The sequence below is a fragment of the Musca domestica genome, unplaced genomic scaffold, assembly GCF_030504385.1.
Source record: "Musca domestica strain aabys unplaced genomic scaffold, Musca_domestica.polishedcontigs.V.1.1 106, whole genome shotgun sequence".
NCBI classification, from domain to species: Eukaryota; Metazoa; Arthropoda; class Insecta; order Diptera; family Muscidae; genus Musca; species Musca domestica.
In genome coordinates this window covers 447,685-472,645 of record NW_026712122.1, presented here as the reverse complement: position 1 = coordinate 472,645, position 24,961 = coordinate 447,685, and the positions used below count along the sequence as shown (strand labels likewise).

General features: G+C 36.1%; 1 protein-coding gene and 1 long non-coding RNA gene across 2 annotated transcripts in view; both read left to right on the top strand.

Moving 5' to 3' along the window:
• Positions 1-4,078: 4,078 nt before the first annotated feature.
• LOC131805367 (uncharacterized) lies at positions 4,079-4,446 on the top strand. The gene is made up of 2 exons (XR_009343661.1): positions 4,079-4,283; positions 4,351-4,446. It is a non-coding gene; the product is annotated as an uncharacterized LOC131805367 (long non-coding RNA).
• Positions 4,447-8,052: 3,606 nt separating this feature from the next.
• LOC101888581 (putative mediator of RNA polymerase II transcription subunit 26) overlaps positions 8,053-24,961 on the top strand; it is a 360,161-nt gene continuing 343,252 nt past the window's right edge. Inside the window, exons 1-2 of the mRNA XM_059128581.1 lie at positions 8,053-10,371; positions 20,209-21,465. Coding sequence (XP_058984564.1) covers positions 20,273-21,465 — 1,193 coding nt within the window. The 5' untranslated portion in view covers positions 8,053-10,371; positions 20,209-20,272. The remainder of the gene's footprint in view (positions 10,372-20,208; positions 21,466-24,961) is intronic.

Sequence of the window (24,961 nt, the reverse complement as noted above, 5' to 3'; positions counted from 1 at the left end):
TGTAATATTCGATCTATATCTATTAGTGGTTATAATTGTTGATTTTTTTAAATTTGTTTTCAAAACGAAGATCAGAGAATGTTATGGTTGAGTTTTTGAGAATTTTAATGTAGACTTTCAAAAAATATTTTGAAGAGGATATATAAGTGGATTTTTATACCCTACAACACTATGTGTTGGGGGTATTATAAGTTTGATTGGGCCAAAAGTTATGTAACACCTCGAAATATTGGTTTCCCACATAGGAAAGTATATATGGATCTTCCTATCTCGCCGAGCTGAGTCGATCTAGCTATGTATGTCCGTCCGTCCGTCTGTCCATGTTAATTTGTAATCACTCTACAGGTCGCAATTATGGCCCGATCTTCACGAAATTTAGAATGGAGGTGGGGCTAGGGTCAGAATAGTACCATATTTCTTTTGGAGATGATCGCATAATATTTAGGGGTTGAAATGGACCAAAAACTGAAAAAATCCTGATTTTGCTGTTGCTCTACAGGTCGCAATTATAGATCGATCAAAGCGGAAGTCAGCATGGGGCTAGAGCTTAGGGCTGGACAGAAGCCTTCCAATTTTGCTGGTCATCGGGTAATATTAACTGGGTGAAATAAGCCACAATATTTGTGTTAAATATAAGTCAAATTTTCCATTAAACCGCGAATATTTGTAATCCTGGCGAAAACACAAATAGATAAACAGGTCAATTCTGATCGTTACGTTGATGCCGATAGTAAATATATCGGATATATATAGCGAAATACATACAATGTGTATATACAAAGGAAGGCGTTGTTAGTTAGAATGCTTATATCTCAAGAATGGTTGGACCGATTTTGACAAATTCAGAATGCCCTCTTGACACAAAAGTATAAAATCTAAAAAAATAGCAGAAAAATATGCCAATAATGATGTTAATATAGATTTTGTGAAATTTTTTTGTTTTTTCATATTTTTTATCGCATGTGATTTTTTCAATTTGACTTATAATATTTTTTAATATTTTTTCACCTTACAACACAGGTTGGGATTAATATATAAGGATTAATCCCGATCCTCACGAAATTTTCACAAGGGTAGGGTTGGTCACAGAAGAGCAAGGCCTATTGTTTTCAAATATGTCCGCAATATATAAGGGTTGAAATGGACCAACAACTAAAAAATGTCCTGATTTTGCAGCCGTTATAAAGGTCACAAATAGAAACCAGAGGATACGATATCTCGCATAAAGTTAGAGTTTAGGACAAGCTAACCATATAGATGAGTCTAAATTTGGAGATACAGATGGACTTCTTGCTTTTGGAGATGATTGCAAAATATTTAGGGGTTCAAATTAACCAAAAACAGAAATGTTTTTCCGATCACACAATTGAAGCCAATCGACACGCCTGTGAAGAGAGTTAAGGACAGGGAAGAATTCTAGCATTTTGAATGACCATTGGATTATATTTAGTTGTAAAATGGACTACAACAACTAATAACACGACGGAGTGCATAAATATTTGGCAAATGTCCCTAGTCAAAATCCTAATTTATAATTCCAATATGGATTTGGACATAAGGGGGCTTCTAAAATATTGTAGTGTTGTAGGGTATTACATAGTCGGCCCCGCACGACTATAGCTTTTGCTTACTTGTTTTATTTTTTTTTTTTTTTTTTTGATATAATGCTATTCATTATTTTTGAAGGACTGCTTGTGGATTTTATTTAAATATTATTTGAAGGGGAATAGAATGATAAAGATACAGTTTTATACCCTCAGCCATATGGCTAGAGATGGCATATATCTTTTGATACGGCCAAAACATGCCTAATCGAAATAACGGATTTAGACACTAGATCTCTTTGGTCCAACTCCCTTTCAGTATATTTGGAGATGATCTAGCATTGGTGCGCACGATAAATCTTGAAGGGAGTATCCGATTTGGTCCAAATAAGGTATATCGTAAAATCATTATCAAACTAAGATCGAGTTCGGAGATGGACAATATCGGTCAACTTCTTCTAGTACCTCCCCCACAAAAGTTCTAACTTTTCAAAGCACAGAAAGAGAAAGGTTAATCCGATTTTGCTCCAATTTTGAAAATCCCTCCCAAGTACCTCGCCACACAAAGGGTGAACATTTTGAATAATTAAAACACTAATAAAATGTGATGTAAAAGTCCGATTGTCTTCAAATTACACGCATCATAATGTTCTTATTAACCCAAGATCTGGTGGGAAGGTGATATATATCAGCCCACTCATTTCGGTATCTCCCCCACAAAGGGTCAAAATTTTGAATATCCATGAATTTCATAAAACGCGAAATATATATCCAATTCCATTCGGACTTGGTACATCACAATATTTCTATCAACACAAGATCTATCACAAAGATGGTAGATATCGGGCCATTTCTTCCGGTACCTCCCCTACAAAAGGTTCAAGATTTATATAACTCTTATTAAATGTGATGTAAGAGTCCTATTGTTTTCAAATTACACACATCACAACATTTTTATTAACCCAAGGTCTGGTTTGAAGATGGAATATATCTGTCCACTCCTTCTGGTACCTCCCCCACAAGAAAGGTTTCAAGATTTTGAAAAAATTCAAAGAAAGCGAAATGAGCATCCAACTCTCTTTAAATTTCACACATACAAACATTTTTGCTAACACAAGATCTGTTGTGATGAAGACATACAGGGTGAGATAAAAAAAACTACAACCAAGTCAAACGCCATAATTTTTACATTTTTTTTAAATTTTATTGAATGAAAGCAAAAAATGTCGGAAATAGCATCAAATTTTAGAATAAGTTTAGATTTGTTCGAATTGGTCACCTTTGGTACGAATTATGACCTTCAAACGGCCAATGAAACCGTCACACGCTGCCCGACTGATCTGCGGTATTTTGGCCCATTCCCGGCGAAGCGCTTGCTTGGGGTGATCGACAATTTGGTATTTTTTAGTGCCAACCTTGCTCCAGACACAATAGTCCAACGGATTCATATCCGGAGATTTTGGTGGCCATTGTGTGCTGGAAATGAAGCGAGGAACCTCATTTTGTAGCCATTCTTGGGTGGCGCATGTTTAGTGCGATGATGCTTAGTCCTGTTGGAATGTCCAAAGTCTGAGTTAACACACCCACGAGAATATTTTCGCAATAATATTCGGCATTTATTCTGATGCCACGAACGATTAATACGAGCGGAGAGCGACCATCGGCTGTTATGGCGGCCCACACCATCACCATGACCGACGCTTGAGTTCTGGTGTCCAACCGAAGTTGCACATTTTCAGCTGACCTCTTTGGCAAGTAAACACGCTCATTTTGCTTGTTTACAAACTGCAGGACAACGAATGTTTTTTCATCGTAGAAAACCAAATTCGGCAGTTCACCACTTTCGGTCAAGCGAAGCAACTCTTTAGCTCTTTTGAGTCTATTTTCTTTCTATTGCGGTGTAAGTTCTTACACTTTTTGGAATTTCAATGGCTTTAACCCAAACTAATTTTTCAATATTTGCCGAATGGAATATTAGCTCACGAGCCATTTTTCGGCCATTGCGACGCGGGTTTTGATCAAGTCGCTTCGTGACATTTCGAACCATTTCTGCTGATGTTGCTGTTCTCTTCCGTCCACTTCCTTGACGTCGGGCTACGCTACTACACGGTAACGAGTGATGGTATGATACACAAAAGGTTTATTCACATTTAAATGCTGGAGTGCTCTAATGATAGCCACTTGTGGTTTTCCAGCCAAATATAAAGAAATCACATTTTCTCTTTTGAATTCCATCACGAATAACTTTTTTCTGGAAAATTCTCACTAAAATGCTTTTGTACGCTTGTAAGCAATGTAATGAGCTCTCACTGCAATAATCAGATGAGTGGCTCAGAAATGACGGCAGTCTAAAGTTGGTTGTAGTTTTTTCATCTCACCCTGTATATATAAAAAACCCTTACATATTTGTTTTGTGAAGAATACAGGCTAAATAAATTTATAGATTTTGGTATGAACAATAAGTGCGTTCAATAATAATTATTTGAGTTGTCATTGTTAAATAAATACATTTTTGCTACCATTTGCTATAAAAACCATTGGGCTTTTGAGACCAAACATCAGTACAACAGTTCTGTCTTCACAATCCCCAAATCAAAAATGAAATTCAACAAAGTTTTCATTATTGCCGCAGCCATGATTTTATCCCTTAGCTCGACTGAAGCTAAACCCAATCCAAAACCGGAACCCTTACCCGAGCCCATTTTGAATATTGTCAATGATCTTCTCGGCGGACTTTTGGTAAGTACTTAAAGTATGATTTAATTTTATGAGTATTACTATCACAATATTTTTATTCTTTTTGTAGGGTGGAAAGTAAAAATATCGAATACAGTTAAAATATTTTCTTAAAGAAAAATCCGTTTTTAAAAATAAAGGAAAGATTGGTAAAAACTTTTTGAAATGATTGGTCTTTTGAAATTTCTAAATATTCGTTTTAATGCCAGAGTTTGGGGTTTACATTGCCGAAAAACTTTTTTACAAACCAAGCAAAAACTTTACGACAGGGCTGATTTTTTCTGGACAATTTACCATATGGACATTTAAGTTATTGTGTGTCGTAAAACTTCTAAAATTTGAGAGGGCTGTGGGGGTATATTTAGTTGAAAGATGCGATTTGGTTTCCAATATACCCTTAATTAAGGGGGTGCCGTTCTATGGGGGCTATTCCAAATATAGATCGATGTTGAAACATTTCTTACTCTTACTCATTTGGATTTTCAAATATTACAAGGACCTTAAAAATCACTAAACCCCGTATGAAGCATATGTGAAAATTTGAAATATATTAAAAATTTATTGTAAGATAAATTTTCATCCAATGAGAGCCCAATGTACAAAAGTGCATGCAATTCGATTGGAAAGTTTGGCTAAAGCCTTCGCAAAATACCAAATAACAAGAGGTATGCTAATTCTGAGGCTTTATTACCTAGAGGGCCTTTTATGTCCTGTAACAACATTAAACGCCAATCAAGTAAAAAAGCAGCTAAGTTCGGCCGGGCCGAACTTTTAATACCCTACACCATTTGGAAGGAACGTGGGGACTATACGAAGACGTGGACCTGCATACGACATTTTTTTGTCATAGGCTGCAGTACCCATTATGAACCTTAATACGAAATTTGTTTCAATTACGGTGAATAATGTCGCAAAAATCATGAAAATACCGAGTATCGGGAGGTACCGTCATATAGGGGCTGTACCAAAACGTGGACCTACATGGTCCATTTTTAATATCAACAGTCCTGTAGACACAATATACATTTGAGTAAAATTTTATCAATCTACTTCATTTCATTCGGAAGCTAGAGTGATTTACACAGACGGACAGACGAACAAACGTACAGACGGATGGACATCACTAAATCGACATGCAAGGTTGCCCATATTCGACGGACCCATGACTCTTTGGGCCCATTCCAGTCGACGAGGCTTGTCCGCAGGCAACATTTTTGCGTCAATTGAATTTTGTACGGGAACAAATGCAAATCAATGCGAATAATCCGTTGTAAAGTGGACCGAGCCATGCCCAACTGCTGAGAACGGCGTTTTTGGGATGTTCTTGGGGACCTCTCAACACTGGCTCGTACGGCAGCGATATTCTCGGCCGATCGCCTTGGTCGACTTTTATATGGCCTCTTCGGATTAGAATGAGCCTTACCAGTCGAAAATTTTTCGTATAAACGCTTAATGGTGTTCTTAGAAGGCCCACTTCTCACATTTTTTAATGTTTTAAAAGCACGTTGAGTTTTCACAATTGACTTCTTGTAAATTTCAACTATTTCAGAGCGCTCGCGTGTCGTGTATTGGTTCATGGTAAAAATCTGCTTGGACTGATGCTTCAAACGCGGTATGTCATTAAGCGATGTGACATCTCTGTCAAAAGTTATGGCGTTGCCAGATGGGTCCATCGAATATGGGCAACCCTGTAGAATTTTATGCTGATCAAGAATTTCTATACTTTGTGGGGTCTAAAATGTATATTTCGAGGTGTTACAAACGGAATTACAAACTCAATTTACCCTCCATACTATGGTGGAAGATATACAATTTTTTTTTCTTATTTAAAGTTTCTGCACAACCTCCTTACAAAGACCATGGTTATTCAATAATGGGAATATTAACGAGTATTGTTGAATCTTAACCTCTCTCGCAAGCCCTAATGTTTAATAGACGACGTTGATATACCCTACACCACAAAGTGGTAATTGTATTATGTCCTTGTGCATTTGTTTGTAACATGGACAAGGAAGCGAGACAGACTCATAGTTACTTTTCAGGAATCACTTTCTGAGTCGATTCATGCATGTCAGTCCGTCCATCTGTCCATGTATTTTTGTGAACAGAAATTTTCCAAACAACATTTGTTTGACCCAAGGACGAACCCTATTGAAATTGGTGAGAATCGGTTCAAAATTAAATATAGCTCCCATATATATCTTCAACCGATTTGGGGTTTAAAGACCCTCACACACGTAATATGCACAAGAATGATAGTTGGTAACAGATAACTTTTGGAGCTCAAAAATACCTCTGTCAAATTTTCTTGAAATCGGATCATATTATGATACATATTTCGAGATAATTGTACACCAAATGGCTAATATAAGTCCAAATGACCCGAATTTTGGCACATACCACCGAACTCAGTCTAGAAACAATTTTGAGAAAATCGGTTCAGCTATAGCTTTAGCTCATATACACATGTTTCATCCGATTTGGGGTTTAAAGTCCCTCACACTCCACAACAATGATATTTGATACCGGGAATCAGATGAATCTCGAAAATACCTCTGCGAAAATTTATCTAGATCGGGTCAAATTTTTATATAGTTCATCCGATTTTACGGTTATTGCTCACCATATATGTAATATCAGCCAAATTGAAAAGATTTCTTTTTATATTTTTTAGAGCTCAGGAATAACTCTCTCAAATTTTATCAAGTTCGGATCAGATTAGTATATAGCTCCCATATATGTATTCAACCGATTTCGAGTTAATTTTGCTCCAAATGGCAAATATCTGTCCAAAAGTCCAGGGTTCTGGTACATCCGACCGAATTCAGTCTAAAAGCAAGTACATTAAATTTGGATAAAATCGGTTCAGATATAGTTATAGCACCCATATATATGTTTCATCCGATTTGGTCCTTAAGTCCCTCACATTCGTAATATGCATTCGACAACAATGATATTTGGTACCAGATATCTTATAGAGCTCAGAAATACCTCTGATAAATGTCACCAAGATCGGTTCAGATTTGTCAAAAATTCGTAAATTTTGATACGTCCGACCGAATTCCGTCTAGAAGAAAGTACATCAAAGTTGGAGAAAGTCCTGGGTTTTGGTACATCCGAACTAATTCAGACTAGAAGCAAGTACATCATATAGCTCCCATATATATCTTTCATCCGATTTGGTCTTTAACATTCGTAATATGCATTCGACAACAATAAGATTTGGATCAGATATCTAGAGACCTGATATACAAGTTTATTGTGCAAATAATGGCTAAATCAGCCCAAATGGAGTGAATTTAGGGACGTATGTTTCCATTTTGTGGAACTCGGCTCCGATATATGTTTTTAATATTATCCTTCACGAAGTGATCTGCTGCACTTTATAGCAATGTAATTTGTTATAAAAGTTTAAAATGTCTTCGTCAAATTTAGTGAAAATCGATTCAGAATATAAGTTCCCTCTGAAACCAAATTATAACTGCTCTAAAGCCAATGTTAATAAGTATGGTATGATCTACTTTAAATATATTTTTTTTAATGTTATCATAAAATCACTGCGGATTTCATACAATTTCGAACTTAACTTCTTTTTTACTCAATTTACATTTTAAGATTCTCTCTTATAAGAACCTTTCCTTCTTGACATTCACCCTATGGCATTAACATTTCCAACTGGAATGCTAACATCAGTGTGCCACACACTCATTGGAGATTGTATCCTGTTAACTCACAACATAACACAGCCAACCCCCCAACGAACACCCATTCTGTTAACTGCTGCCATCAATGAATTAACATTACTGTTAATGACGCATTCACAGCGAAAAAGGGGAGTTCGAACGACCAGCAACAACAATAACATTGTTTCTGTTATGGACTTGTGGCCATGCTCTCTTAACACTTTAGTCATTCTCGCAGTGAGTTTGTTGGCATGCGGTTCGTGCGTTTTCTGAAAGCGGACGGTCATTTCAATGTATAACAAGCAGCAACGTTGCTGATGTGCAGCTAGGCTACTACCAAAATACAAGAGTAAAAAGTGTGTGCGTGTGTAGTGTAGTGTGTGCTTTTAACTTGTTGTTCTTTTTATTATTGTAATGATGGTGATGTTGATGTGATGTTGAATAAAAAATAAAGTATGAAAGAAGAATTTTTATCTCACCAAAAGAAGCGCAGTGTCTAAATCAGAAATAGTTCAACGTGGAAATTCCAAAAAAAAAAAAGAAAGAAAATAAATTAAGGAGGGTAGGAGAAAAAAAATCAATGAAATTGCTGGCAGCCAACACCATAGCTTTTCGTCCCTTAAAATCGCGTTGCACAAATGAAAATAAGTTATTGCAAAGCTGCTATTGAAAAAATCAAAGGAATTTGAAAAAGCAAAAAATAATATTGAAAAATAAATAAAAGCAGCATTTTTTATCTATCGAATGAAGCCCAACAAAAGTGAGCAATAAAATTTCGTGTGTTTTTTATCAAACGGTTCTTCTTCGCTGTTGGATATGCTTGCGGTTGCGGTCGCGTTCTTCGTTGTGCCATCCAAAATTTATTGCGAGCAGAGCATTCGTTTTGCGGTGACATTCACTCTACGTTCTCGTTAAAGTGCGAAAATCTAATTAATTTTCAATGAAGAGGTGTCGGGTGCTCCACTAATGTTACGAGTGGCTGCGTATGTGTGTGCGTGCGTAATATGTGTCAGTTCGTTCGTGTGTGTAATTAATAATTCAATAAATATCAAATGGCCTGAAAATTCACACAAAATCGCTGTTTGATCATTTACATACCTACGGTGGAAAAGAATACAAAATAATAATAAAAATAAGAAGAGGACTACAAAACAAAAATTTGTGTTTATTTAAATGCGTATTGAGGTCATTTATCAAAAAACAAAACATCGTCAACGGCCTTAAACAACAACAAATATCAACGTCATCTTCTACTACACAACCAACGGCAACAGTGACGGCGGCGTCAACCAACAAATAGTGAACGTCAACCTCTGAGGAGACGACCCCCGTTAAATTGTTCATTAGAACGGTCACATCAACGGCGCTTCGGCAGCAGCAGCGGCAAAAGAAACAACAACTACCACACGACAATCATTCAAAACAAATTTTACAAGTGTCACACAGTGTAACGTGTTTCGTCGTGTTCGTGGATTTTTGGAGCATTGTTGTGTTTTTGTTTTCCTTTGTTTTTCTTTCAATTTCTCATTGATTGTTGGGGCCACCGAGAGAGAGAGTACATGAAAAAGAGTGAAGTGCGAGAGAGATTTATTCGATGTCATGAGAAGAGAACGTTACGGTTTAATTTTGGGGTCTGAGTAAAGTGTTGCAAATATTAAGAATAACAACACTAATAATAACAACATAAACAAATCGCAAAAATAAAAACAGCTGCTGGCCTTTTTTTGTTGTTGTATTTTTGAATGGTTGGAGAGGATGTTAGTTAAACGGTACGTCATCCACAAATACCTATTCTGTGGAGTATACAAACAATGAGAAAACTATAAATTTAGATGAGTGCTGGTGTACTTTAATGAAAGAAAGAATGAAAAAAACAACAAACGAATTATTATTGAGATTGAATATCAAAATCGATAAACGCAAATGAATGGTGTTAGACTCCGGAATATGGCCAGCAGGTGTAGATGAATAATTAAATACGAAAGATAGCAATAAAAGTGAGTGAAGAATCGAAAAGCGTTGGATTAAAAGCAAAATAAACAAAACGTATGGAATAGAATGAATAAATAATATATAAATAACAAAGGCCATTATTAAATGGAATAGAAAAATGCAAGTCGAATACAATAATAAAGTGCGAAAATTTGGAAAAAAAAATAAATAAATATAATATAAAAATATTAAATGTGTGTGTAATATCTGAAAAAAATTGTTTGGTGTTAAAAAATATGTGCTTTTTTAAATGCAAAAATTATTTATTCTAAATTGCAAATAAAATCATAACCAAGCTGAGTTATTAAAATAAAAAAATAATCGCATTAAAGAAAATAAAAAAATTAAAATGTCTTCGAATTTTATTGTGGAATAAATCAATAAAAGCATACTTGGAGACGCAGAAGTAATAATAGGTTAGTATTAATTAATTATTAGTTTTTATACCCTCCACCGTTGTATGGAAGGTATATTAAGTCTGTCTTTCCAAATAAACATTTTAGACCCCACAAAGTATATATGTCCTTGATCAGCAAAAAAATTTTATGTCGATTTTGCAATGTCCGTTCGTTTGTCTGTCTGTGGAAATCACTCTAGCTTCGGAACGAAATGAAGTAGGTTGATAAAATTTTACTCAAATGTGTATTATGTCTGCAGGACTTTTGGTATTGAAAATGAATCATATAAGTCCACGTTTTGGTATAGCCCACATATATTGGTACCTCTATTTTTTCGGTATTTTGTTGATTTAAGCGGCATTATTCACCGGAAATGTTTAAAATTTTGTATTTGAAGTTCGTAGTGGATACTGCAGCCTATGACAGAAACTTGTCTGTTAGGTCCACGTTTTAGTATAGCCCCCATATAACGGCACCTACCTATATTCGGTATTTTGATGATTTTAGCTACATTATTTACCAAATTTTTTCAAGTTTCACATTTGAGTAGTGTAATGGATTATGACAAAAGTTGCCTATGCAGGCCTAAGTCGTCGTATAGACCCTAATATAACGGCTACATTCGGTATATTTAAGATTTTACCAAAATTTCTAACGGATTTTATTTTTTGAAAATTGCCTAAATCGTTCCAAGTGGTGGAGGGTATTCAAAGATCGGCCCGGCCAAACTAACAGCTTTTTTACTTGTTTGCCGGTCCACGTTTAAATTTGAATTTTTTTTTTAAAAATACCTACTTCGATGTTCTAAAATGGATTTACATCTGATATTCTTCTTTCACAAAACAGTCGTAGTTTGGGGTAACTTTTTAACTTTTGATGTCTTTTGAGACCTATGGTAGAATTAAAAAAAAATTAACAAATTAATCTGCAGAATAGTTCGACTTGCTACGATTCCGTTTAAAATTTTTGAAAAAGAGACAAAAAACTGCAACAAATCAAACGCCACAATATCACGGTAACGAGAGATGGTACGAAACACAAAAGATTTATTCACATTTAAACGCTGGAGTGCTCTAACGGTAGCCACTTGCCGTTTTCTAGCCAATTATCACACTATCACACTTAAATTCCATCACGAATAACTTTTTTTCTGGAAAATTCTCACCAAAATGCTTTTGTACGCTTGTAAACAATATAATGAGCTGTCACTGGAACCATTTTTACAGCTGTCGTACGAGTGGCTTAGAAATGACAGTTTGTTGCAGCTTTTCATTTTTACATAAACTCTAACCTCTTTCATGCACTATAATTTCGACATTGGAGGAATCTGGTATTTGGGGTGTATGGAAAAACATAGAGTATTCTATCCTTAACATGGTGTAGAGAGTATAAAAGTCTCCAAGACTATAAAATTCACTTTGTTATAGTTTTAATAATATAATTATAATATCTTCATCTGATAATTGAAATCATACTTACGCCTATTCTCAATATGTTACTAAATTTATTTCTTCTTATTCCCATCATAAATAATGTGAAATGTTTAAGTCCTTGTATCCAATCTCGATATTTACCACATGCTACCAGTATTTATTTAAACCCTAATAATGTTTTGATGATCTTAGTCTGAAAATAAATTTTCACTACTTTTAAACATAAAATATTCCATTATATTATATTTTACAATTTTACCTCGAATTCTGCTTCCATAACTACTATCCCAAAATTCATATTTCTGACAGAACTCTTACCTAGTCCACGTTGAATTCTTCCTCGTTAAACTAATTCATATTAATTTTGTTACATGGTGTTAATTTGTTGAAATTACTCTGCATTCATTCTTTACATTCACATTCAACGAAGGAAAATATTCACCTACTTTCGTTTATAGAATGTATGAAATTCATTTTTGTCTCTCTCACGCTCTCTCTCTTTTTTTTATATGTGTTCTCACTGCATTTGTTACGGCCCCACCAAACCCCCCCCCCCCCCCATCACACAAACAGATGAAAAAAACATGCTAGCGCACATGAATACCCATACATGCCAAAAACAAAATACCCAAAAACAATAATAATAATAACAACAAATCCCAATAGACTTAGCAGAATACCAATCAGTATTAAGGCAAACAACAACAGACCACAACAATTTGTGTTTTGATAGCTCTGAGAGTTTTCAACTCATAACAACATAAAATTTCTCCATTGGAGCAATCATTGGAGCAATAACAAGAGAGCAACAGTATAATGTTTATTTTTTAACATTGTTTCATCGATACCGGTCTCCCAAAAAATAAATGCTCTCTCACAGCAATGTTGTCAAATCTCTTTCTCTCAGAGTATCCCATTTCAGCTGGGAGCCTACTATACTACACAAAATATACGACACACGACAATTCATTGATTTTTTTTTCCTGTAAATGTTTGTATACAAAAAATGTGGAAAGCGCAACAGAAGAGCAAATCAAACAAATTAAAAAATTACGTAATTAATAAATTATAAATCGAAATCTAGTCAAGATGATTTCCAAATTAAAAAAAAATTAATTTTCTAATTGGAATTTTTGGTTTGGGGCGACATGAAAATGCATTGCTTTTGAAGTGTGTCAAGTGTTGCTGCCAATAAGAAAATCAACTCATATTTTATGGGGGACTCTCTTTCTCACTCACTTACGCTCTCTCTGTCCCATACAATTGCAGTGCATATCCAAAAATAACCACACTGCATCTTCTTGCTTGCATTCCCTCTGCGATTTTTTTCGTTTTTGACCAAATAAATACTGACTGACTGACACTGCTGCTGTTGCCGTAGCCGAGAAGGCTGGCTGTAGGCATTTTTAGTGACTTGTTTTTGCTGGCTATCACATTGTGTGTTTGTTTTAAAATTGATTTGTTGATGTACTTTGGCTGCAGTCAAAACAAGAGCCGAGCCGCACACAAAACTCATGAATTTCATTCACACTTTTCAACTTTTGACATATGTGGGGCGTAGTGTAAATGGAAATGTAAATGAATGTAAAAGGGTAACAAAGGAATGTAGTGAATCAGCTGTGTGGCCTAAAGAGGGGAATGTAGTTATGTGAAATAAATACAAATAAGGACATAAAATTTAATGTTGTACTAATTATGATGGGTTTTGGAATAGGGAGTTGTTAACTTTTAAAGAATATTTTTGAAGACTATCCAAGGATGTAATTGCATTTTCTAGGAAATATCCTTTGAAGGCAATTAAGTATATTTTCAAGGATTATTGAAGGTCATAATCATGATTCTTTTTTAAAATATATCTTTTCTTTTTTAAATTGTTCAAGGACCCGCCGAAGTGGTTTCCCTGTCCTTGTCAAATGCTATATATTCCTCAGAGGATATATATCTCTTGAAACGTATAACATAACAATAACGCGTAACAAAACAATAAAGGCCAAGCCAAGCCAAACACCTCCCGTACTAAGTCCGTTTCAGAACATTTAAAGTGACTCCGTCCATCTGTCTAACTGATTGGCTTGTACGCACGATAAATGTCGAAAAGAATGTCCGATTAAATCCAAACATAACAGTTCGTTATTTTTATATCCTCCACCATTCTATGGAGGGTATATTTTATTTGTCATTAGGTTTGTAACTCCTCGAAATATGCATAATAGACCCTACAAAGTGTATATATTCGGGATCAGCGTAAAATTCTAAGACGATCCAGCGATGTCTGTCTGTCTGTCCCTCTGTCTGTTGTAATCACGCAATCTTTCGAACGAATTAGGATAGGAGGCTAAATTTTTGCATACATGCATAGTTTACCAGTAGGCAGGATAAGTTTGTAAATTATGTTCCACGTTTTCGTATAGCCCCCATATAACGATGCCTCCCGATATTTGGTATTTTCATGATTTTAGCTACATTATTTATCGGAATTATTTCATGTTTCATATTTAAAGTTCATAATGGGTACTACAGGTCCCCATATGACGGCACCTCCTGATATTTGGTATTTTGATGATTTCAGCAACGTTATTCACCGGAATCGTTTTAAATTTCGTATTGAAAAATCTTAATGGGTACTACAACCTATGGCAAAAAATTTCGTATGCAGATCCACATCTTCGTACAGCCACCGATATTTGGTATTTTTATGATTGTAGCGACATTATTTACCGGAATTATTTCCAATATCGTAATTTTATGTTTGTATGCAGGTCCACGTCTTCGTGTAACCCCCATACAACGGTACCTCCCTATAGTCGGTATTTTTAGGATTTCAGCAACATTATTCGCCGGAATCGTTTCAAATTTCGTATTTGAAGTTCGCAATGGTCAGGTCCACGTCTTCGTATGGTTTTTATTTTTCATTTCATTTAAGTGGTAGCTTTCGGATTTTTTTTTAATTTTTCAAGTTCTTTCGAAATGATGGAGGGTATTAAAAGTTCGGCCTGACCGAACTTGCTGTTTTTATACCCTACACCACAAGGTGGTCAGGGTATTATGTCTTTGTGCATTTGTTTGTAACAGGCAAAAGGAAACGAGATAGACCCATAGTTCCTTTTGATGATCTGCATAGAATCACATTCGGAGTCGATTTATGCATGTCCGTCCGTCTGTCTGTCCATGTATTTTTGTAAACAAAGTACAGTTCGCATTTATTGCCCTATCCAGATGAAATTTTGCACAAATCATTTGTTTGGCCCAAGGACGAACCCTATTGAAATTGGAGATAATCGGTCAAAATTTAGTATAGTTCCCATATATATCTTCGTCCGATTTGCCTTTTATTGTGCACCAAAATCCCGATTTGTATGGAATTTTGCACATACAACCAAATTAGGCCTGAAAATAAGTATGCCAAATTTGATCGAAATCGGTTCAGATATAGCTATAGCTCCCATATATATTGTTCATCCGATTTGTTATTTTTGTCCTCCACAGCCGTAATATGCACTCTGTAACAACCATATTTTGGAAAATATATCAAATACAAGTCAGAAATACATTTGCTAAATTTTATCGAGATCGGTTCGGATTTGGATATAGCTCCCATATATAACTTCGTCCAATTTACCTTTTATTGTGCACCAAACGTCTAATATTTGTCCAAATAGGATGGAATTTGGCACTTACGACCGAACTGAGTCTAGAAGCTAGTATGTAAAATTTGGTGAAGATCGGTTCAGATATAGCTATAGCTCCCATATATACTCTTCAACCGATTTGATACATTTGTTACCCACAGCTGTAATGTGCACTCCGTAATGACGATTGTCAGGGAAATGTATCAAATTCAGCTCAGAAATATCTTTGCCAAATTTTATCGAGATCGGTTCCGATTTGGATATAGCTCCCATATATATCTTTATCCGATTTCAAGTTAATTGTGCACCAAATAGGTTATACAAGTCCGAATTTAAAAGATACAACTTCCTTTGAACTTTAAATTATAATAATAGCGTGTATGAACTTTTAATTGTTATGCGGAGCTCTACTAAATTTGCAAAGTGGTGTAGGGTATCATAAAGTCGGCACCGCCAGACTTTAAGACTTTCTTTACTGGTTTTACTTGTTCGAGTTCGAAGATGAACCAATTGGTTCACTTCTAGTACATAACTCTCCTACAAAAGTTCAAAAAACTAAGAAATATATAAATCCCATATATATCGAAGAGTATAGTCTAAGAGATATCGCCTTTTATATCATACCTTAGCCATGTAATGAAACATACACTATCCTTTTCGTATCTTCTGTGCAACTTGTCGAAATGAATAAAAATTAATGTTGTAATTTCTTTTCTTGTAACGCCCACATTCTATTATTTATACCAATATTATATGAATTGTAAGAATGGAATATATCGGTATGATATTTCTTGTGGAAAATATCGGTTTCCTCCTTATTGTGCCTACCCCACGAAGGGTCCGAATTGTTGGGTGAAATTGGGGGACATGAAATAAGTATAAATCTCATGTGAAAATGCTCTATATTGATCGAATCTTCCTTTTGAAGCTAACCCCAACGGTCGTTTTGAGAAATAATTTTCATTAACATTTGCCATTCGGTGGATCACTGGAACACAACTAATACATTCATGTTTTTGCATTTCATTATAAAAACGCCACCAAATGTCTTCTATTGTTATCCAAATAAAACATATGAAATGTGTTGGAAATATAACCCAAGAATTGATGTTAATAGAGATAACATATTAAGCCATTCATTAAAATATTTTGTCAGAACTTTTTAATGTTTTTTTCATTCAGAATGTGAGCTTTATTTTGCCTTCCACCCTTAGTGACTCAACATCGTCATAATCGTGAATCTGTCATTGAGTTTAGTTTTGAAATTTGGGGCAGTTTATCCCCCGAAATATCATAAAAAGCGGCATCTTAAGCAGTGAAGATGAAGTAGTCGTCGTTAATTGACTAAAATGTGTTTGGGGGAATTTCTGGTTAACTCCTACCATTTTGATTTCATATTTATTAATTCTTTTGTCCCTCATCATTTTTTTTATTAATGAACTATAAAATGATTGGGTTGGAAGTGTCAAAATATTGCTTTGTTATTTTTGGGAATTTTAAAGGATTAATTTTTCCCATATACGGTACTCGTAAAAACACACATCATATTTTTGTTCACGTATTTTATGCATGATTGGGATCTATGAGTTGTTGAAATAGTAAAATTCATAGGCACATGAATATAAACATGACTTATCTTGAAATGTTTATGAGATTTAAGTTACTTGAAGATTTTGACTCTTTGTGAGAGAGGTACCCAAAGGAGACGTGCTATGTTTTGATCTCGAATTTGATTTTTCCAAATGATTTTTTTTTCAAGTAATGCTTAGCTATGGGGGAGGTAAAGGCTGACCTACATAACTCATTTTTCCAGTAGACCTAGTATTTGGAGAAATATGCAACAAGTGTGCCGTTTAAAAGAAGTCAGAATTTATATATCGGTGTGGAGATTTAAGAAATGCTTGCCAGACATTTTATTGACGACATAGGAGTGATTCAATTATGCGCTGTTCAGACTACATTGGGTATAATGTTCAAGTTCCTTAGTACAGTAAGCTAGTTTTTTGAGTCCGTAAGTTTATCTGTTCAAAATAAATATGACTATTAGCCAAACGAACTCTTATGGATAGACATATTTCGCAGTTGAATGAACTTTCTATGGCGAAGGGTATGATTTTTCAAATGTTTGACCCCCTAGGGAGTAGATTCCGAAAAATGGTTCAATATTGTCCATTTCGTATCGGACCTAAATAATTTCGCATTTTATAAGCTTCATGGATATTCCAAATTTTGACCTCAGCACCAAAGTGTCGATCACCTCAAGCAAGCGCTTCGCCGGGAATGGGCCAAAATACCACAGAGCAACATTCGGGCGGCGTGGGATATTCCAAATTTTGACCCTCAGTGTGAGAGGCACCAGAAGGAGTGGACCGACATACAGGGTGAGATGAAAAAACTTCAACCAAATTCAGACTGCTGTCAGTTCTAAGCCACTCGTCCGGCAGCTGTTAAAATTATTCCAGTGACAGCTCATTATATTGTTTACAAGCGAGAGAATTTTCCGCAAAAAAAAGTTATTCCTGATGGAATTCAAGCGTGATAGTGTGATTTGTTTATATTTGGCTGGAAAACCACAAGTGGCTATTGTTAGAGCACTCCAGCATTTAAATGTGAATAAATCTTTTGTGTCTCGTACCATAACTCGTTACCGTGCTACTGGTAGCGTAGCCCGACGTGTCAAGGAAGTGGGCGAAAAAAAACAGTACATCATCAGAAATGGTTCGATAAGTAAAGAAGTGACTTGATCGAAAACCTCGTCGCAGTGGCCGAAAAATGGCTAGTGAGCTGAACATATCGCAATATTCCATTCGACAAATATTGAAGAATGAGCTCGGGGTAAAGCCATTGAAATTCCAAAAAGTGCAAGAACTTACACCGCAACGGAAAGAAAATAGACTCAAAAGAGCTAAAGTGTTACTTCGCTTGCCCGAAAGTGGTGAACTGCCGAATTTGGTTTTCTCCGATGAGAAAACATTCGTTGTCCAGCAGTATGTAAACAAACACAATGATCGGGTTTACTTGCCAAAGAGGTCAGCTGAAAACGTGCACCTACGGTTGACTACCAGAAATCAAGCGCCGACCATGGTGATGGTGTGGGCCGCCATAACAGCCGATGGTCGCTCTCCGCTCGTAATAATAGACCGTGGCATCAGAATAAATGCCGAATATTAAAAATATTCTGGAGGGTAGGGCAGACGTTGGACATCCTAACAGGACTCAGCACAATCGCATTCAGCACGCGCCACCTAAGAATGGTTACAAAATGAGGTTCCCCGCTTCATTTCCAGCGCACAATGACCACCAAAATCTCCGGATACCAATCCGTTGGACTATTGTGTATGGAATTTTTTTTTATTTCAAAAGCAAGGTTGGCACTAAAAAATACCAAAGTGTCGATCACCTCAAGCAAGCGCTTCGCCGGGAATGGGCCAGAATACCACAGAGCAACATTCGGGCAGCGTGTGGCGTTTTCATTGGCCGTTTGAAGGGTATAATTCATGCCAAAGATGACCAATTTGAACGAATCTAATCTTATTCTGAAATGTAAGGTTATTTCCGACATTTTTTGCTTTCATCCAAAAAAAAAAACAAACAAAAAAAAAAAAAAATAATGGCGTTTGACTTTTTTGCAGTTTTTATTCTTGTGTTAGTAGAAATAATGGGATGTGTGAAATATAAAGAGAACCGGATGCTATTTTCAAATTGTATAACCATGTTCGTTGTTCAAAACTCTGGCCCTTTGTGGGGGAGGTACCAGAAATAATGTCCGACCTCTACCACCTTTATAATAGATCTTATTTTGATGGAAATATTGAGATGTGCCAAGTCCGAATGGAATTGGATATTAGTTTCGCCTCTTTTTTTAAGCTTCATTCAAAATTTTGACCTTTTGTGGAGAGGTAGCAGACGGAGTGGACCCATATATTCCATCTTCACACCTGATCAGAGTTTAATAGAAATATTGTGTAATTGAAGTAATGTAATTTGGAGTGGACCGATATTACAGGGTTGCCCATATTCGACGGACCCATCTGGCAACGCCATAACATTTGACAGAGATGTCACATCGCTTAATGACATGCCGCGTTTGAAGCGTCAGTCCAAGCTGATTTTTGTCATGAACCAATACATTACACGCGAGCGCTCTGAAATAGTTGAAATTTACATTCAACAGAAGAAGTCAATTGTGAAAACTCAACGTGCTTTTAAAACATTAAAAAATGTGAGAAGTGCGCCTTCTAAGAATACCATTAGCGTTTATACGAAAAATTTTCGACTGGTAAGGCTCTTTCTAATCCGAAGAGGCCATATAGAAGTCGACCAAGGCGATCGGCCGAGAATATCGCTGCCGTACGAGCCAGTATTGAGAGGTCCCAAAGAACATCCCAAAAACGCCGTTCTCAGCAGTTGGGCATGGCTCGGTCCACTTTACAACGGATTATTCGCATTGATTTGCATTTGTTCCCGTACAAAATTCAATTGACGCAAAAAAAAAACATGGGTCCGTCGAATATGGGCAACCCTGTATCTATCTCCGGTCTCAATCTAAGTTTGATAATAATATTGTGATGTTGGCGAAGTCGGATATATATGGTACCATAATGAAGAGCAAATTTAGTTTTTTATTCTTTATGATTTTTCAAAATATTTTCCACTCGGTGGTGAGAGAGCAAATAAGAACTTCTTCCCCATACCATTTGAAATTTAAGTCAAAATATTTTATTCAAAAAAAAAAAAAAAAAAAAAAAAATTGGTTATAATTAATAAATTTATTTTTTTTTTTAAATTTTCAGGGCACAACGGTCAAACTGTTGTCTCCAGCATAATTTCTCGGCAGTTTAAACTACGCTTTTCAAAATGGCTGCCACAAGCGCTGGACTTCAAACACAGCCGCCGCAGCATCAGCAACAACAACAGCAGCAGCAGCAGTCGGCAACAAATGTAGTGCAACACAAACTTAATGGGTCGAACACAAATTTACTACTAAATGGAGGTCTTGGTGGTGGCATAATGAGGAATACTCAAATTCCTCAACAACAGCCGCCACAAATACACAACTTGCAACAACAGCAACAATTGATGCAACAGTATGCCATGAAACAGCAACAGCATGCTAACTTTCTGCAACATCAGCAGCAGCCGCAACAGCAGTTGCATCATCAGCAACAGAGCAATCAAACGTTTTTAATGCAACAAACGCCGTCGCAGCAACAAATCTATCAAATATCCCAACAGACGCAACAGCAACAACAAATGTTTCACTCGCAAAATAATCAATTTGCCAGCAACATGATGCCTTGTCAGAATTTTATGACACCGCCGCCACAATTGCATAGCCAACCAAATCGCTTTACCATGACCAACAACAGCAACAACTCAACTGCCAACAACACCATTAGCGTTAGCAGCAATACCATCACCTGGAGTCAGCAATATCAAAATTTGCAAAATTCTCGCAAACAGCCGACAATTGTTGCAACCAATCATCAGAAACAACCTCCAACACAAATACGTCCCAGCAAACAGCCGCCTTTTCAACAGCAGCAACAGCAACAACTGGCTACCACCAACAATCAGAGTACCAACCCAACAAACAATGACAGTGGCAATCTGCAACTGCAAATGTTGCAGCAGCAACAACAACAAGTTGTACCCCCGGTCAATATGCAGCAACAGCAACAGCCACAACAACAACTGCGTCAAGAGGCTTTACAAAATATTGTTGCTGCTGTCGCACCGAAACCAGTGTTGCCAACCCAAACGCTAACACCCAAGTCCGAACCCAATGAAGTGCAAATAAATATTGTTGCAAGTGATAATACAAGACAAATCCAAGTGACTAGTGGTCCAATTGTTGCAAACAAAATAAATAACAACAACAACAACAACAACAGTTGTGATTTGTCAAAGAACCTACCAAAAGAAACGACGCTCACTAATGGATTAACAGCAACAGCGCCAAATGAAAGTAGCCAATTAGACGCTAAACCCAATATTGCACCGGGTTGGCAAAGACAGTCCAACAACAACAATGAAATTGTTTATATAAGGTAAGTTTGAGAACTGTTTTTTTGGGATTTTTCGTTTTTTTTTTGTCTTTTGCTGCAATCGTAAAGGAGCTTTGTTAACTCTTACTAAATTGGATCGAAATATTTAAAAAAAAAAACAAGTAAGCAAAGGCTATAGTCGTGCGGGGTCGACTATGTTATGCCCTACAACACTACAATATGTTAAAGCCCCCTTATGTTTAAATCCATATTGAAAGATTTCGCTTTTGAAATTAGGATTTTGACTAGGGACATTTGCCCAATATTTATGCACTCCTTCGGGCTGTTAGTTGTTGTGGTCCATTTTACAGCCAAATATAATCCAATGGTCATCCAAAATTCTAGAATTCTTCCCTGTCCTTAACTCTCTTCACAGGCGTGTCGATTGGCTTTAATTGTGTGATCGGAAAAACATTTCTGTTTTTGATTAATTTGAACCCCTAAATATTTTGCAATCATCTCCAAAAGCTAGAAGCCCCTCTGTATCTCCAAATTTAGACTCATCTATATGATTTGCTTGTCTACTATATTTGGCTATATTCGTCAACGAAATGAGCATAAAAAAGCCTTTTGTGTATTTCAGATATCGCCTGTAAGTAATACTGGAATTTTATCATACAAAATTAGTGGTCTATTGTACCCGCTGTCCTAAACTCTAACTTTTGGCGAGATTTCGTGTCCTTCGGTTTCTATTTGTGACCTTTATAACGGCTGCAAAATCAGGAACATTTTTAGTTGTTGGTCCATTTCAACCTCTAATATATTGCGGACATCTTTGAAAACAATAGGCCTAGCCCTTCTAAGCCCAACCCTACTCTTGTGAAAATTTTCGTGAGGATCGGACGATATTTGCAATAATTATATAATATCCCCAACCTGTGTTGTAAGGTGAAAAAATATTTCAAAATATTTAAAGTCAAATTGAAAAAAATGCATGCGATAAAAAATATGAAAAATTAAAAAAATGTCACAAAATACTACAAAATCTATATTAACATCAGTATTGATACCTTTTTATGCGATTTTTTAGATTTTATTCCTTTATGTCAAGAGGGCAATCTGAATTGACAAAATTTGTCAAAATTGGTCCAGCCATTCTTGAGATATAAGCACTCTAACTAACATCCCCTTTCATTTGTATATACACATTGTATATATTTCGCTATATATAACAGATATATTTACTATCGGTATCTACGTAACGGTCAGAATCGTAGTCTATTTGTGATTTCGGCGGGATTAAAAATATTCGCGATTTAATGGAATTTGACTTTTATTTAACACAAATGTTATTGTCTATTTCACCCACTTTTATCCGATGACCATCAAAATTGGAAGGCTTCTGCCCAGTGCTAAGCTCTAGAAACATGCCAATTTCCACTTCAATTGGTCTATAATTGCGACCTGTAGAGCAACTGCAAAATCAGGATTTTTTTTCAGTTTTTGCTCCATTTCAACCCCTAAATATTATCCGATCATCTCCAAAAGAAATAGGGTTCTATTCTGACCCTAGGCTCACCTCCATTGTAAATTATGTGAAGATCGGGCCATAATTGCGACCTGTAGAGTGATTACAAATTAACATGGACAGACGGACGGATGGACATACATAGCTAGATCGACTCAGCTCGGCGAGATAGGAAGATCCATATATAGGTTCCTATGTGGGAAACCAATATTTCGAGGTGTTACATAATTTTTGCCCGAATCAAACTTATAATACCCCCAACACATAGTGTTGTAGGTTATAAATACCTATATTATTCATAGGTTTAAGGAAGTGGATTCCGAAAAAAGGAGTCCCGTGTAACATTTGAATTTACACATTAGGAGATTGCTCGTTGGGAGTAGAATTTTTTTTTAATTTTTTTTAATTTTATGGGGATTTATATAACAAGCCATTTATGAGAGGATGGACCAATAACAGTTTGTAACAAGTTGAAAAGTATCTGTCGGTTTTGTCGACAGCTTGTTTGGTCATTTAAATATATGATTTTATGGTTCCAAAGGAGTGGGTCAATGTTGTCCCTTTCGTATCTGACCTATGTCTAATATAAATGTACCAGATCTGGGCTTTATCGATAACTTCGTTCACATTTACCTGAGAAATGTAATAATTTTTGGAAAATTGAGAAATGTTGAGTGTATTCCACTTCGTCTAATACAGAAAACAAATTTATTTCAAAGTTTATACGAATACCAGAAGGAGTTGCCTGATATATTTCACATTCACACCAAATTTTGTGTTGATAGAAATAGTGTGGTGTATAAAATTTCCAGAGAATCGGATGCTTATTTCGCAAATTATAAGAGGTATAATTATTCAAAATGTTAACTCTTTGTGGGGGTGGGGCAAAGAGGAGAGGACCAATACAGGGTTGCCCATATTCGACGGACCTTTGGACCCTTTGGGCCCATTCCAATCGACGAGGCTTGTCCGCAGGCAACATTCTTTGCGTCAATTGAATTTTGTACGGAAACAAATGCAAATCAAATGTAAAGTGGACCGAGCCATGCCCAACTGCTGAGAACGGCGTTTTTGGGATGTTCTTGGGGACCTCTCAACACTGGCTCGTACGGCAGCGATATTCTCGGCCGATCGCCTTGTTCGATTTTTATGTGGCCTCTTCGGATTAGAAAGAGCCTTACCAGTCGAAAATTTTTGATATAAACGCTTAATGGTGCACTTCTCACATTTTTTAATGTTTTAAAAGCACGTTGAGTTTTCACAATTGAATATTTCAGAGCGCTCGCGTGTATTGGTTCATGGTAAAAATCTGCTTGGACTGACGCTTCAAACGCGATATGTCATTAAGCGATGTGACATCTCTGTCAAAAGTTATTGCGTTGCCAGATGGGTCCGTCGAATATGGGCAACCCTGTATATTCCATCTTCACACCAAATCTTTTGTTAGCAGAAATACTATGAAATCCGAAAATTGGAGAGAATCGGAAGCTTTTTTAGTATTGTGTGAGGTGCATGTTGGAGTGGGCCGAACATGCCCATTTTCGCATCTGATCTAGAACTGAACATATATTGGGATTTGCAAAGTTTGAATAAAAATAGATTATCCTTTTGTGTTTTATACGGTAAATTATTTTCTCTGAAAGTGTTAAAGTTTTTGAGGGATTTTCCCAAATTTATAGTTCGAATTTCCAATAACCCTTTGATGCATCTACCTTGCACTCCATCAGTGACTCCCATTCCAAATTCCAGATTTCCAGCTCCATCAATTTATCATAATTTCAATTTGTACCAAATTTAGTACCATATATTACAGATAAGTACGAATTACCAAAACTTCAAACATAAGCCAATCCTTCACTCCAACAGTAATCTTAAAGTTCGAATTTCCAATAACCCTTTGGTGCATCTTCCTTGCACTCCATCAGTGACTCTCATTCCAAATTTCAGATTTCCAGCTCCATAGGTTTATCATAATTTCAATTTGTACCAAATTTAGTACCATATATTACAGATTAGTACGAATTACCTAAA